The sequence below is a fragment of the Natator depressus genome, chromosome 1, assembly GCF_965152275.1.
Source record: "Natator depressus isolate rNatDep1 chromosome 1, rNatDep2.hap1, whole genome shotgun sequence".
NCBI lineage: Eukaryota > Metazoa > Chordata > Testudines > Cheloniidae > Natator > Natator depressus.
In genome coordinates, this window is record NC_134234.1 from 256,859,560 (window position 1) to 256,873,025 (window position 13,466).

Below are 13,466 nucleotides of genomic sequence, written 5' to 3' on the forward strand. Positions count from 1 at the left end.
CAAGGGATGCTAATAAATAGGCTATCCTACTGAAAAAGTTTGAGAATCTCTGAACTAAATCATTTGCTACCACCGTCCTATTATGTGGCCTTTTACTCACAAGAATATCTAATTGACAATCCAAGAGGAGTTATATGGGGATAAAGTGTGTATTGCTTCTGTCTCCATCTGGTTTGGGCTCTTTCTGTCAGAGGGAGATAGCTTTTTTGTTTTAGCTTTTTTTCCCCCCTTCAGTCACTGGGACTGCCTATCACAGATGAGCAAATCCAAGAGATGGAAGCAAACCTGGATAACATAGACTTCAAGATGGCTGCTGAGGAGGAGAAGAGGTTGCGTCATGATGTGATGGCTCACGTGCACACCTTTGCCCACTGTTGTCCAAAAGCTGCTGCTATCATTCATCTTGGAGCCACTTCCTGCTACGTGGGCGATAACACGGTAAAACAATATTCTGAGTTTGTTCTCTAGAGAGCTGCACTGAACCCACCAAATGCTGCTCGCTTGACAGTTTAAAATCAACTTACTTTTAAAAATAAAATCTCCAAATAGAATTTTTTGAAAATTTTGTTTAATTTTACTTCTGGAGCTAATTCCCCCTGTTCCAATCTCACTGGAGACTATTTTAGTCAGTGCTAGCTGGAGTTCTAGTTCTCCTAAACACACCGACAGCTGCAGAGCAATGCTGTACTCTTTTGGCATGAAGCAAGATCTATCCTCAAACAACAGCACTTGTGTGTCATCTGTTGCTTTAAACTAGGGAAACTCACCATCATGTGAGTTGTGCAAAGAAAAAAAGTCTGCATGACCTGTTGGTCATGCCAGTTGGTCACCAGTTCACAGATTTGAGAAATCAAGGCCACTTTTGACATATTCAGATCATGAGCTTTCAATTGTTGTATGGAAAATCTGGATTGTTTCAGTAGTAGAAGTTATTCAGGGTCAATAGAATGGGTAAGAATTTTATATAAAACCCCCCCACATAATGTCCTGCTCTTCAGCATTTGCTTCTGTGAAGGGTTTGGGGGTGGCCTGTACAAAGTTAATACAAAATAGTAAAGAAGGACTTGTGGCACCTTAGAGACTAACAAATTTATATGAGCATAAGCTTTCGCGAGCCACAGCTCACTTCATGGGATGCATTCAGCAATGAAGTGAGCTGTAGCTCACGAAAGTTTATGCTCAAATAAATTAGTTAGTCTCTAAGGTGCCACAAGTCCTCCTTTTCTTTTTGTGGATACAGACTAACACGGCTGCTACTCTGAAACCATACAAAATAGTGTTATTCCCCAGCATGTTGCTGTCTTCCCCGACCCCTCCCAAACTCATCACAACCACTGTTGTTCCTTTTGTTCAATGAGACTTGGTAGTGCAGTTTTGCTCTTCTCCTGTGGCAGTCCTGCATTTTGCCTGGATTTTAGCAGCTTGGCAGCTGCTTTTCCCATGCCATTTGGGCTCAGTTATATTTGATTGCGCCAGAGAAGGGAAAAGGAAAGCTCTACTGGACTAGCCAGCCTTTTTGAAGTGAAGTCTTGAAACAGCCCTGTAGATCTGTGGCAAGTAGTGCCTGCATTTCCATATGGGGCTGTTAGGATTTAGTCTCATTCCCTTGGGGCACTAGGAATTCTACAAAAGCATGATTTCCACCCAAGAGGGTTGAAACAGGATTCATGTTGCTCTACAGGTCCCCTTCTGGCTGATAGAGAAGCAATGACATTGATGGACCCTGACAAATATCCAGTCCTCCTTGGCTTAAAGAAGGTCCCTCTTTTACAGTGTTTTGATTCAGGAAAGTGTGAGTTTTAGGATGAGAAATGGAGAGGCTCTTTCTTGGAGATTCCTTGGGAGGGAAGAGCAGTTTAATTATCCATGGCAGCTGTGTATTCAGAGAGGCCAGAACCTGCCTCTCCCTCCCACAAACGAGAAAGGGGAGTGAGAAGGTTGCTCTCAAGCAGAGCTGAACTGAACTTTCTTTACTCGTTCCTTCCAGGACCTGATTGTTCTCCGCGATGGGTTCAACCTGCTGCTGCCCAAGGTGAGAGAGAGGTGGTGTGTGCAGCATCCAGCGGGTGGACACAGCTGATGGCCTCTGGGTGAATGATGTTTATCCTAGTTGGTCTCTGGGTGGGTGCTGGTGAGGTGGAGTTCCTCTGGGACTTGGACACCCAGGAAAAAGTGGCTGACTACTGTGGAGTGGGTGAGCAGTCCTTAGCTCCATGTGATCTCTTGCCTCTCCCCAGCCTCCCCCAAGGCCTCTTGATTCCTGAGGGGTTGTATGGAAGTGGGAGGGTCTGTTGAGCCGGAAGTGGCTTCATTTTACTTGTCCCAGTCCTGAAAAGAGAGAACTAAATGGTTAACCACTCACCCAGCAGGTGCTGGTGGAGGTGGTAAACAAACTAGACTGGCCATTGTTACAATCTGGTGTAACCATTCCTGTGTGTCTAAGTTTTACAGAGAGCAAAACTTGTGCATACAACCTCAAGTGACACATAAACATGAAGCTTCATAGTGGCTGTAGAAATTGATCTGTTAAGTTGTTCTATGCTTTTTAATCCGTTCCCCACCCCTTAAGCTCCCATGCTCCCCTTAAGCATGTGTCAGCGCTGTGGCAAGACAGTTCAAGGTTCACTTGTAACTTCTCTCTACATTGCAATTCCTTTTCTGACTCTCTGCCTGTTTTCTCCCATCCCCCACTCTCATCAGCTCGCCATGGTGATTAGCCGGCTGGCTGATTTTGCTGAGCAGTATGCTGCCTTACCTACCCTGGGTTTCACTCACTACCAGTAAGTAGCCCAAGAACTTTTCCTTTAATTTCATAGTCTACTCCTTAGATGGAGGGTGCTGCTGCTGCCGGTTCTCACATTTCTCCCTCCTTCCACCCCCCTCCCCCCCCCCCCCCCCCGGATCAGTTGAGCTCTCTACCCTGTGTCTCAAGATCCAGCAGCACTGAGTTTGAAAAAAGCGATAGAATGCTTGTCTCCTTTTACACTAGGAACTGAACCGCAGCTGTCTGCAGCGGCTCCCTTTGAACCTGTGCTAAAAACAATGTAACCGCTAATGTAAATGGTAACAAAACCACTGTTACAGAAAGCATGGTTGGGACTTGCGCTTGGATGCCAAGTTCCTGTGACACTTCCTGTCTATACTGTCACTTAATCTGTTTTCAGTTCAAAACAGCAGTTCAGAAAAACCTATTGCTAGCAGCTGTTTGATTCCTTAACGTAGAGAGGACTTCATATGAATGAGGCTTGCTTCTGCAGATTGAACATGGTTCAATCATGTTATAACTACAAGACCTGTCAATTCTCATGTTTCAAGGCAGGGTGGATAAAAATCAATGCTTTTTTTAAAAAAAAAAGTTTTAAAAATTTGTTTAAATTATTTTTCTTTTTAATATAAAATATTTAATATAAATGTGTTTAGGCTTAAATTTATTATAGTCTCTTAAAACATTTAAATAAATATGCTGAATCCATGACCCTCTATCAAAAACTTTGAGTTAAAGACTGCTTCTCTATATAAAGAAAGAATCTGGGGGGGGGGGGAAGGAATTTAACTTTTGAGGTTAATAAATATGGCACAGTAGGTCATGTACTGTATTAAGGGCTTGATCCTGTGGGGGATCCAGGGGCTGTGCTACTGAGTGAAGAGACTTGACAAAGTTATCACAGGCATTGGGCCCAGCCTCTGACTCCAGGAAACACCATCATGTATCTCATCAGGCTTATCCACTGAACCCATCTGGGTGGTTTCAAGCTCCTACTTTATAGCTTCTCCACACCTGAGCTTTGGCTCAATTCTCAAATTATGAATATTTATACTCCAACCACCAGCTCATGGAAAAACACTGATCTGCCTAATAACTACCAGCCCTTGCTTCTGGATGGTTCTGGGCACTTCAGGTAAATGGCCTTGCTCTGTCGACTTGCATGTGCACATGGACAGATACAAACAGAAATCCATTAACTTCTCAACTGCCTCCCTCTCTGTCTCTAAACAAATAAAATACTGCAGTGCAACAGGCACATAGGTTATGTTACCAGAAGTCTTGGATTGTTAGTTCTTTTGTTTTTCTGGGGTAGGAGTAGGGTAAGTGAGATATGTAACGAGAGAAGGAGCAGAGTATGCAACCAGAAAGGCGCAACACTTGTCAAAGTAGGACACTGGGAAGAAGGGGCAACATTTTTCAGTGTAGCTTCTAGTGTTGATTTTAACACCTAGGAACTGGAGGGGGAAAAACTGCCATGGCTGCAAGTTCTAAAAAAGAACCTGTTCGGGAATATATTTCAAGAAATTCCTGTACCTTTGGGTAAAAAAGTAACTCATGGCAACTGTGAATGGTGCAAGAGAGATGCAAGGCCTAGTTGCCAGAATGAAACAACATTATGAAAATTGCTCCTCAGAAGACAGTGACTTTGAAGATGATGTGCTTGAACAATCTGGATCAGCTGGTTAGTAAACTTATTTTTGCACCATTTTTATGGGCTGCCTTCCATGTCTCACTATGCTAATAATGATAACTTAGATTATTGTCATAAATTTGTGTTTTTGGTGGATTACTTATGAATTTCAAAATGTTTGTTCAAAATATGATTGGTATGTTAGTTTGTTGTGGGAGTGTTTGTCAATTAAATTTTTATTATTACTACTGGACTTTAGAAATGATTTTTATTGTTCCGTAATCAAATATCCTAGGTGAAGATTTCCTCTTTAAAAGTAAAGTTTTCTTCATTTATGAATTTTAACATTTAAAATATGTTTTTTTTCCCAAGTTGTTTGGTATGTTGCTAGAGATAAGGGTTTAAATAGATTAAGATTTGTATAATTGAGTAATTGTTTGCCCTATAAAACTGAGTTTAGAATAAATACCATTTAAACGGTGGTACAGACAGCTGCAGTAGGAGAAAAATCTTTCATTTACAATCTTTTTAAAGCAGTGCTGTTAGTAATAACGAGTGAGTGAGGGTGACTTTTTTACCTTTTGTTTCAGGGTCCCTGCTTAGACATAAGGAGTTGTGAATGTCCATCATCTGCAATGTCCATAATTTCAGTGTCATCTGCTGTTACCACCAACAGTGCTGCAACTAAACATACTTCAGACAGTAAATTAACTGCATCAAAACATGCTTTCTTCATCATAATCCAGTTAAGAAAGGCATGAATTTGCAATCAGGACCAGCAAATTCAAGGAAGACTCCATAAATGAAAAGATTGCACAGTTCTTCCTTTCATGTTGTTCAGAACAAATATTTCATTGACATGGTTCAATCATTACAAATATGGTACACTCCATCTAGCAGAGCAGACATTGCTGAAAGGTGATTGTGAGAAGGACATTGAACAGTGTGCAAAAAACATTGATGGGGAAATTAGTTAATCTGAGTCCTGATGCATGGAACAGTGTACACGGTGCTCCAGTAATATGTGCTTATCTGACAACAGAGATAGGGTTCTCTCTTACAGAAACAATTGATACAGCAGGAAATGCTCATGCAGCAAATACTTAAAAGTAGCAGTAAAAGCTATAACAAACTGTGAACAAAAATTCAAGTGTCAAGTATGTAGCGTTGTCACAGGCAATGAGGCAAATGTAGCAAAGATGAGAAGAAATCTAGAAGATAGTGATGGGAACCTGAAACTTATGACACATGGGTGTGCCATGCTCATTTGATGCATCTTTTAGCTAAAGAGTTGCATACAACTTCAAGAATAAAGGAAAAAGTAAAGTTGCAAAATGCTTCCATAACAACCACTTTGCTCCAGCTTCTCTGAAGAGAATAGAAGCATTTAAACTAATTCTCCCTCAAGATGTATGATGGAAGTCAGTGATTGACTGTTTTGAGCTGTTTATTTAGAACTAGCCTATTCTGAAGATAATTTTGTGAAGAAAATTGAGACAAAATAGATGGAACTCTCACAGCCAAAGTATTCAACATCGGACTAAAAGGAAATGTAGAAGATTTGATAAATATACTGAAACCTATTTTCATAGCCTTGGACAAACTACAGAAAGATTGCTGCTGAATTGCTAATGCTGTTAAAATTTGGAAAGAACTTTGAGATATCAAAGAAAGAAATACCCAACACCAAAATTAAATTTTAGGCAGTAAATCGGATGGATCAAGCATTTACTCCACCTCATTTTCTTGCCAGTATTCTCAACTGAAAGTACCAGGTAGATGCCAGGCTGCTGAAGAAGATGCTGCTATGACATGAGCATTGAATAATCACCCATCAATCTTGCCAACCGTAATAAATTTCAGGGCTGGAAGTGAACCATTCAAGCAGTACACGTTTTATGATGCTTTAAAGAAAGTTACACCATTGAACTGGTGGAAGTCACTAGCTAAGCACCTGGAACCAGAGTTCGTTGAAGCGCTAAATGAGCTTTTGACATCAGTAGCCTCTTTTGCAGGCACAGAGAGAATATGTTCTTCCTTTGGACTAATTCATTCAAAGTTGAAATTGATTGGGAGTTGAAAAAGCAGAAAAAATTGTCTCTTCCAGTCTAGGAATAAAAATGAGGAGGGAGGGCATAAAATTTACTAGTTTTAAAAGTTTGAAGGAAAGCCTAAGTAACTTAGTAGACTGTTATCTCATTTTCAAGAGACTTAGACTGTGTCTGCACTACAAAGATAAGTCAACCTATGTTAGGTCAACTTAAAACCCCCGCATTAATTACTGCAGTGGCTGATGGCCACACTATCCTCCTTGGATCTGTGGTGCGCGCCTTCACCAGGAGCGCTTCCACCGACCTAAGAGGAGCAGTGTAGGGATCTGAGAGCCTGGTCTAGAGATCTGAGAGCCTGGTCTCAGCTCCACTGGGAGCCTGGCTGCCCCACAGGCTCCCGGCAGGCTGCCGCCTCCCCGTTTCTCACCAGGAGTGGGAGGGAAGCCACTGGGGACTTCTCAACCTGTTCCCTGCTGGGAGCAGGAGGGAAGCCGCCTCAGGCTCCGCCGTGATATTGACAAGAATGACAGCTAACAGCCAATCTAAGGAACGCAGACACTGCATTGCCTTAACTACACCGACGTAAGCCCTGCACCTCTAGTTGAGGTGGTTTTATTATGTCAGCATAGCAGGGGAGTTACATTGGCAGGAGGAGCATTTCGGTGTGTACACCTCTACGGTTTTGTCAACAAAAGCTGACTTCTCTCAACAAAACTTGTGTACTATAGACAAGGCCTAAGGCGAGTAGTAATTTAAGCTCCAGTCACTTTCACTTAGGTATATTTGAAAACTTTCCCAGGTTAACTTGAAATACTCAGCTTAATTCACTGGCTACAATTAATCCCTCTATTCCTTTAGTACATCATTTGGTTGTAAATGTGAAACGTGTTTTGATAAGAGAAGTTTATATATCCAAAACATTTAAGGTTTTATTTAATTAAATTTTATATGCTGTTTAATTAAACCAGTTACCATCCTAATGCAGCTTGACACAAATCATGAGCAAAAAGTTAAGCATCTAGTACAGAGGTGGGCAAACTACGGCCAGCGGGACCCTCCTGCCCAGGCCCTAAGCTCCTGGCCCGGGAGGCTAGTCCCCAGCCCCTTCCCTGCTATTCCCTCTCCCCCGCAGCCTCAGCGCACCACGCCACCGGCGCAATGCTCTGGGCAGTGCAGTTGCAGAGCCGTGGCCTGACCCGGTGCTCTGGGTGGCACGGATGTAGCGTGTCTGGGTGGCACGGATGTAGCCACCGGTGCTCCAGACAGCGCGGTAAGGGGGTGGGGGGGCTGGATAAGAGGGCAGGGGAGTTTGGGGGTTGCAGTCAGGGTCGGGGGTGTGGATAGGAGACGGGGCGGTCAGAGGGCAGGGGTCTTGGGGGGGGGGGGGCAATCAGGAATGAGAGGGGAGGGTTGGTGGGAGGTCCAGAGGTGGTTAGGGAGTAGTGGATGGGGCAGGAGTCCAGGTGGAACAGTCAGGGGGCGAGAAGCAGGGGGGTCAGAGAGGAGGCAGGGGCTGGGCCACACCTGGCTGTTTGGGGAGACACCGCCTCCCCTAACCGGCCCTCCATACAATTTTGGAAACCCGATGTGGCCCTCCGGCCAAAAAGTTTGCCCACGCCTGATCTAGTAAATAAGCAATATATCACTTACTATTTTCTAACATACTAAAAATTTATAATAAGAATCTGAAAATATTTGTTTTGCTTAAACAAACATATAAATATGTTTGCTTAAATAAACATATATAGTTATAGTGTCCCCTCCTAGGTAGCAAAAGGATGTACTGAACATGGTGTAAAGGCTCTATTTAGTTGTAAATCATGTTTTAAAGGCTATATCAAGCAATGAGAATGCACCTTTCTTTAGAAAATAACTGAAGTACAAATGGAAAAGTTGATTAAAGTTGATAATTTAAATTGAAGCTTTCTACTTGGTGACTTAAATTGCTGATTTAAATCAATTCACCCTGTTCTAGGGCATAAGCAGATTACTATCCGGAAATATTTCTCCCATGTTATAAGATTGACACAAATCATGAGCAAAAAGTTAAGCATCTAGTACAGAGGTGGGCAAACTACGGGCCGCAGGACCCAGCCCCAGATAAAACATTCTGTATCATGGAAGGCTTATGCCTTTTCTGTGGTACATCTGGCATTGGCTACTGTCAGGGGATTGGATTGTTCTAAAATGGCAGTTTCTCTCTGTTGCTCTAGAGAATATGGTTCATTCAAGAAGAATCAAGACCTGGACAAGAATGTTGCTGAAAATGTGGGTTAATCTGCTGCTGCCAGGGATGGCAGTTGTTTACTCTCAGGACTTTACACTATGGACCTTGATTTAAATCTTATTTTTCCACTAGTGGATGTGGTGTGGGACAGCAGAGACGGGGAAGGTTAGGACACTTCGTACCAAGATCTAATGTCCTTATTGCATAGGATATCACTCCTGAAGAAGAGTGAAGAAAGCATCAATCCAAGTGCGACCCTAAGAGCCCCTTTATACTAACTGGCAAAGGGCACCCTCAACACACTGTGGTCAGAATATTTAGCCAGTTTCTTTAAGGTATCATATAAAAATTGGTGACACACTGGTCATGAATATAATTGTGCAATGTAATACGGTTTATGTATAGAGCTATGTGTGTATGCTGGAAATAAGTTCTTGAAATATGTTTTGGAAGCAGTGAATAAACAAATCTGCCTTCGACAAAGGAATGTGGATCTGCCTGGCTTGATTACAGGCAGATGACAATGCAAGTACATTTACATATAAGGTAAACAAAGCAATCAAGCTAACAAGTGGTGGCAGACACAGCCTGGTGAGCACAATGAGGGACACATGAAAGTCTGAACCCCCAGGGAGGTTTCTTGGCTCTTCAGGCTACGACAGTAGACTTTGGGAAATACAAGGAGAGCAAAAAGACATTCTATTTATCCATCACATAAGGAACAAAGGGGATAGCAGTCTCTGATTCTGTTAACTTTGGATCCTTCTGCCAAAAGGGCTGGAGATGCTGGTAGCTTGATGTAAGTGAGAAAGCTGTTTAGACAAAGATTATAGCTTGCTAAAATTGAGTCTTGGACACTGAAAAGCATGTTTTGTTTGTAACCATTTCCTTGTTTTTTCTACTTAGTATCACTTAAATCTCTGTTCTTTTTATTAATAAACTTATTAGTTTTACTATAAGCTATCTCAGTGCTTTCATATTAAGGTAAAGAGTGTCTTTGGTGAGTATTGGTGTATGTATGTCATCGCTGTCCTTGAACATCAGAACTAGGAAAGGGCTAGTGTGACATCATCCCCCTCTCCTGCCAACCCCCCAGTCTCTTGTATTTGCTCAGCTTAAGTTGTGTGTGTATTATTGATATCAAGCATAGCCCTGGGAATAGTTACTGAACCATTGCCACAGATCCAGCAGGGGGAGCACTCAATTTTTTTTTTTAAATCTTCTGGAAATTGTCACAGGAAATGGAGAATTCACTGGATAGGTGGACTTAAGTATACACCACCATCAGTACAACAATATTTAAAAGTAGATCAAATTTCTGTCCAAGTAACTCCTTGTGAATGGAAGACAGAATCATGGAACTGAGAAGATTTTTGGGAGGGCTGGGGAGGAAACCTATTAAGTTACATCTTGTCTGCCTTCTTGCTCAGCTAATGCAAGATTTCTCCATCCAGTTTATTCTCCATACTACTGCCCTGGTTAGTTTTAAATGTCACAAGCAATGGCGTTTCAGTAATTTCCAAAGAGTGATCTAATACGCCTTGCAGTTAGGCAATGTCTCCTGATAATCATCCTGAATTTTCTCTTGGGTCAGTTGAATTCAATTAATCCAATTCATACCCTCTTGTGCATACAGTGAACCATTCTTCTTCCTTGCTGTCTGCCCCCTTCAAATTCCTGTTGGCTGTGATCATATTCTTAGTTGTCACTTAGGCAAGATGTACATTTTTAGTTTATTTTTCTAACAACTCTTTATTACATTTTTAAAATATCCACACACAGAAAAACATACAAACTATAAAGAACTTCTCATAATATATTAACCATTTGCTACCTAACCTTTAACCATTACCTGAAATATTTAATTATATATAATCTGAACAGTTAAATTATAAATCATTTGTATTGCACAATTTACGAAAACAATTTTGATTATAAAAATCCAACTAGTTATAGTAAAATTATTAAAATAAGGTAAAGAATAGAAGCAACATTCAGAAGAAGGGGATAGAGATGGTGAGGAGGGGGAACTCAGAGCAGGGCCCATGCAGTTAATAGGATCATTCAGATACTAACAGGAAAGCATTCCATATCTGAGAATTTTTTCAGTATACAATTCTTCCCGTAGTTGCCAAGCTTATTATGTCTGTGCTCTAGTCTTCAGTTGTCGGCTGCTTTTTGATTTCCATTTTTATAGTACGTTTAGCTTGTAACACAATTCTATTTAATAGGAAAAAAAGAAGTCTGCAGTTAAGTTCTGCCCAAAACATACAGGGATAGGAGCATTCCCAGAGCATATGGGTTAAGTTAGCATCTGCTGAATTACAGTGCCAACATTTGTCTGATTTAGTGGCACCTGTTTTGAACAGTGAGAGGTGTCCAGTGTTGTCTCCATTTTCTGCTGGATTAATCTTAAGTGGAGGTTCAAAGAGCAGGTCGGAGCACTGACTAAAATGTGTTTCCATTAGCAGAGAATAATTGGTCTAGTTCCTCCTTCTATTTCTTTTTTAGGGAATCCATGTTTAATTCAAATTTGCTGGCCAAGTATGTATATATAGTGTTGCCGTAGGTCTTGGCAATCTGGATAATATTTGGAGAAATGAAAGCAGTTCAGGTGGGTCAGGGTAGCTCAGGCATTGGGGCGAAACAGGTGGGAGACAGCATGTTTGAGTTGGCTATACTGCCGCCACTTCTTAGTCTCTAGACCAAACCTTCCTTTTAATATTGTAAAATGGAGGAAAGTATTATTTTCAATAAATTGATGGTCAAAATCCCTTTTCAAATCCATCTGGCCAAATGATGGGGTTGCGTTTTATACAGTTTCAAGTTACTTCAGATAGAGGCCTTGGTATATAGAAGGTGGCGTGGGGGGAGAGTCTTTAAATTTCAAAGTGGTACGCCAAGTATTTCTGGCTGCCACAACAGTTGGTAATTGCTCTTTAGGGAATCTGTGGTAATCTGAGTGCAGCGCATTGGAATGGGTAAAGGATCAACCAATTCTGCCTCCAGCTGGAGTCTGGGGCTGTACAGCACAAAGAACACACCACTGTGCTGCTTGGCTAAAAATTGCCTTACCGTAAACGGTGAAGTTGGGAGATCTAAACCAACCTGTATTGACAGAGGGCTTCTATCTTTGGAAGGATGTTTTGTTACAAGCACCCACAAGAAAGACCTGAACGTGTTGTCAATTTCAGTAAAATAAAAGGAATATGTGGGAAGGGGGGAATTCAGAATAAAAAGTATCCTGGGAAGTATCATTCCTCCACCCCCACCCCTGAAGGGAGAGGGGTAGTGCCTTCCATCTGTTTGAAACGTTTGCTGACTGCATGGTTAATGGGGCTAGGTTAACCTTGACTATGTTTTTAATTTCCTTAGAGAACAAGATGCCACGCCATCTGAGGTTTGTCTGTTGCCATCTAAATGTCCCTATAGGAGAGCTACTTCCAGCTAGATCTAACGAGATCTTCATTCCTTCTGACTTACCCTAGTTAATCCTGTAGCCAGTGAATTTACTGAAGCTATCTATCGTTTGTAATATTTGGAATAGATTGACCTGGGTTTTTAATAAATAGGATGTTGTCTGCATATAGAAGGATTTTTGTCACCAGAGTTCCTGATTTGATTCCTTGAATACCTTGTTTCAGAGTAGCAGTGGTGTTAGTCTGTATCCGCAAAAAGAAAAGGAGTACTTGTGGCACCTTAGAGACTAACCAATTTATTTGAGCGTAAGCTTTTGTGAGCTACAGCTCACTTCATCGGATGCGTGCAGTGGAAAATAGTGGGGAGATTTATATACATAGAGAACATGAAACAATGGGTGTTACTATGCACACTGTAACAAGAATGATCAGGTAAGGTGCGCTATTACCAGCAGGAGAGCCGGGGGGGGGGGGCGGGGACCTTTTGTAGTGATAATCAAGGTGGGCCATTTCCAGCAGTTGATAAGAACGTGTGAGGAACGGGGGGGGGGGGGGGGGGAGGGAGAGGGAGAATAAACATGGGGAAATAGTTTTACTTTGTGTAATGACCCATCCACTCCCAGTCTTTATTCAAGCCTTAGTTAATTGTATCCAGTTTGCAAATTAATTCCAATTCAGCAGTCTCTCGTTGGAGTTTTTTTGTTCAAGAATTGCCACTTTTTAGGTCTGTAATCAAGTGACCAAAGAGATTGAACTGTTCTCCAACTGGTTTTTGAATGTTATAATTCTTGACGTCTGATTTGTGTCCATTTATTCTTTTACGTAGAGACTGTCCAGTCTGGCCAATGTACATGGCAGAGGGGCATTGCTGGCACATGATGGCATATATCACATTGGTAGATGTGCAGGTGAACGAACCTCTGATAGTGTGGCTGATGTGATTAGGCCCTATGATGGTGTCTCCTGAATGGATATGTGGACACGGTTGGCAACGGGCTTTGTGGCAAGGATAGTTTCCTGGATTAGTGGTTCTGTTGTGTGGTGTGTGGTTGCTGGTGAGTATTTGCTTCAGGTTGCGGGGGCTGTCTGGAAGCAAGGACTGGCCTGTCTCCCAAGATCTGTGAGAGTGATGGGTCGTCCTTCAGGATAGGTTGTGGATCCTTGATGATGCATTGGAGAGGTTTTAGTTGGGGGCTGAAGGTGATGGCTAGTGGCATTCTGTAATTTTCTTTGTTGGGCCTGTCCTGTAGTAGGTAACTTCTGGGTACTCTTCTGGCTTTGTCAATCTGTTTCTTCGCTTCAGCAGGTGGGTATTGTAGTTGTAAGAATGCTTGATCTTGAGATCTTGTAGGTGTTTGTCTCTGTCTGAGGG

At 42.0% G+C, this 13,466-nt stretch overlaps 1 protein-coding gene across 1 annotated transcript in view; it reads left to right on the forward strand.

Moving 5' to 3' along the window:
• The window catches only part of ADSL (adenylosuccinate lyase), a 46,785-nt gene that overhangs the window by 17,445 nt on the left and 15,874 nt on the right, over window positions 1–13,466 (forward strand). The window contains exons 2-4 of the mRNA XM_074941646.1: window positions 235–438; window positions 1,988–2,032; window positions 2,701–2,780. Coding sequence (XP_074797747.1) covers window positions 235–438; window positions 1,988–2,032; window positions 2,701–2,780 — 329 coding nt within the window. The remainder of the gene's footprint in view (window positions 1–234; window positions 439–1,987; window positions 2,033–2,700; window positions 2,781–13,466) is intronic.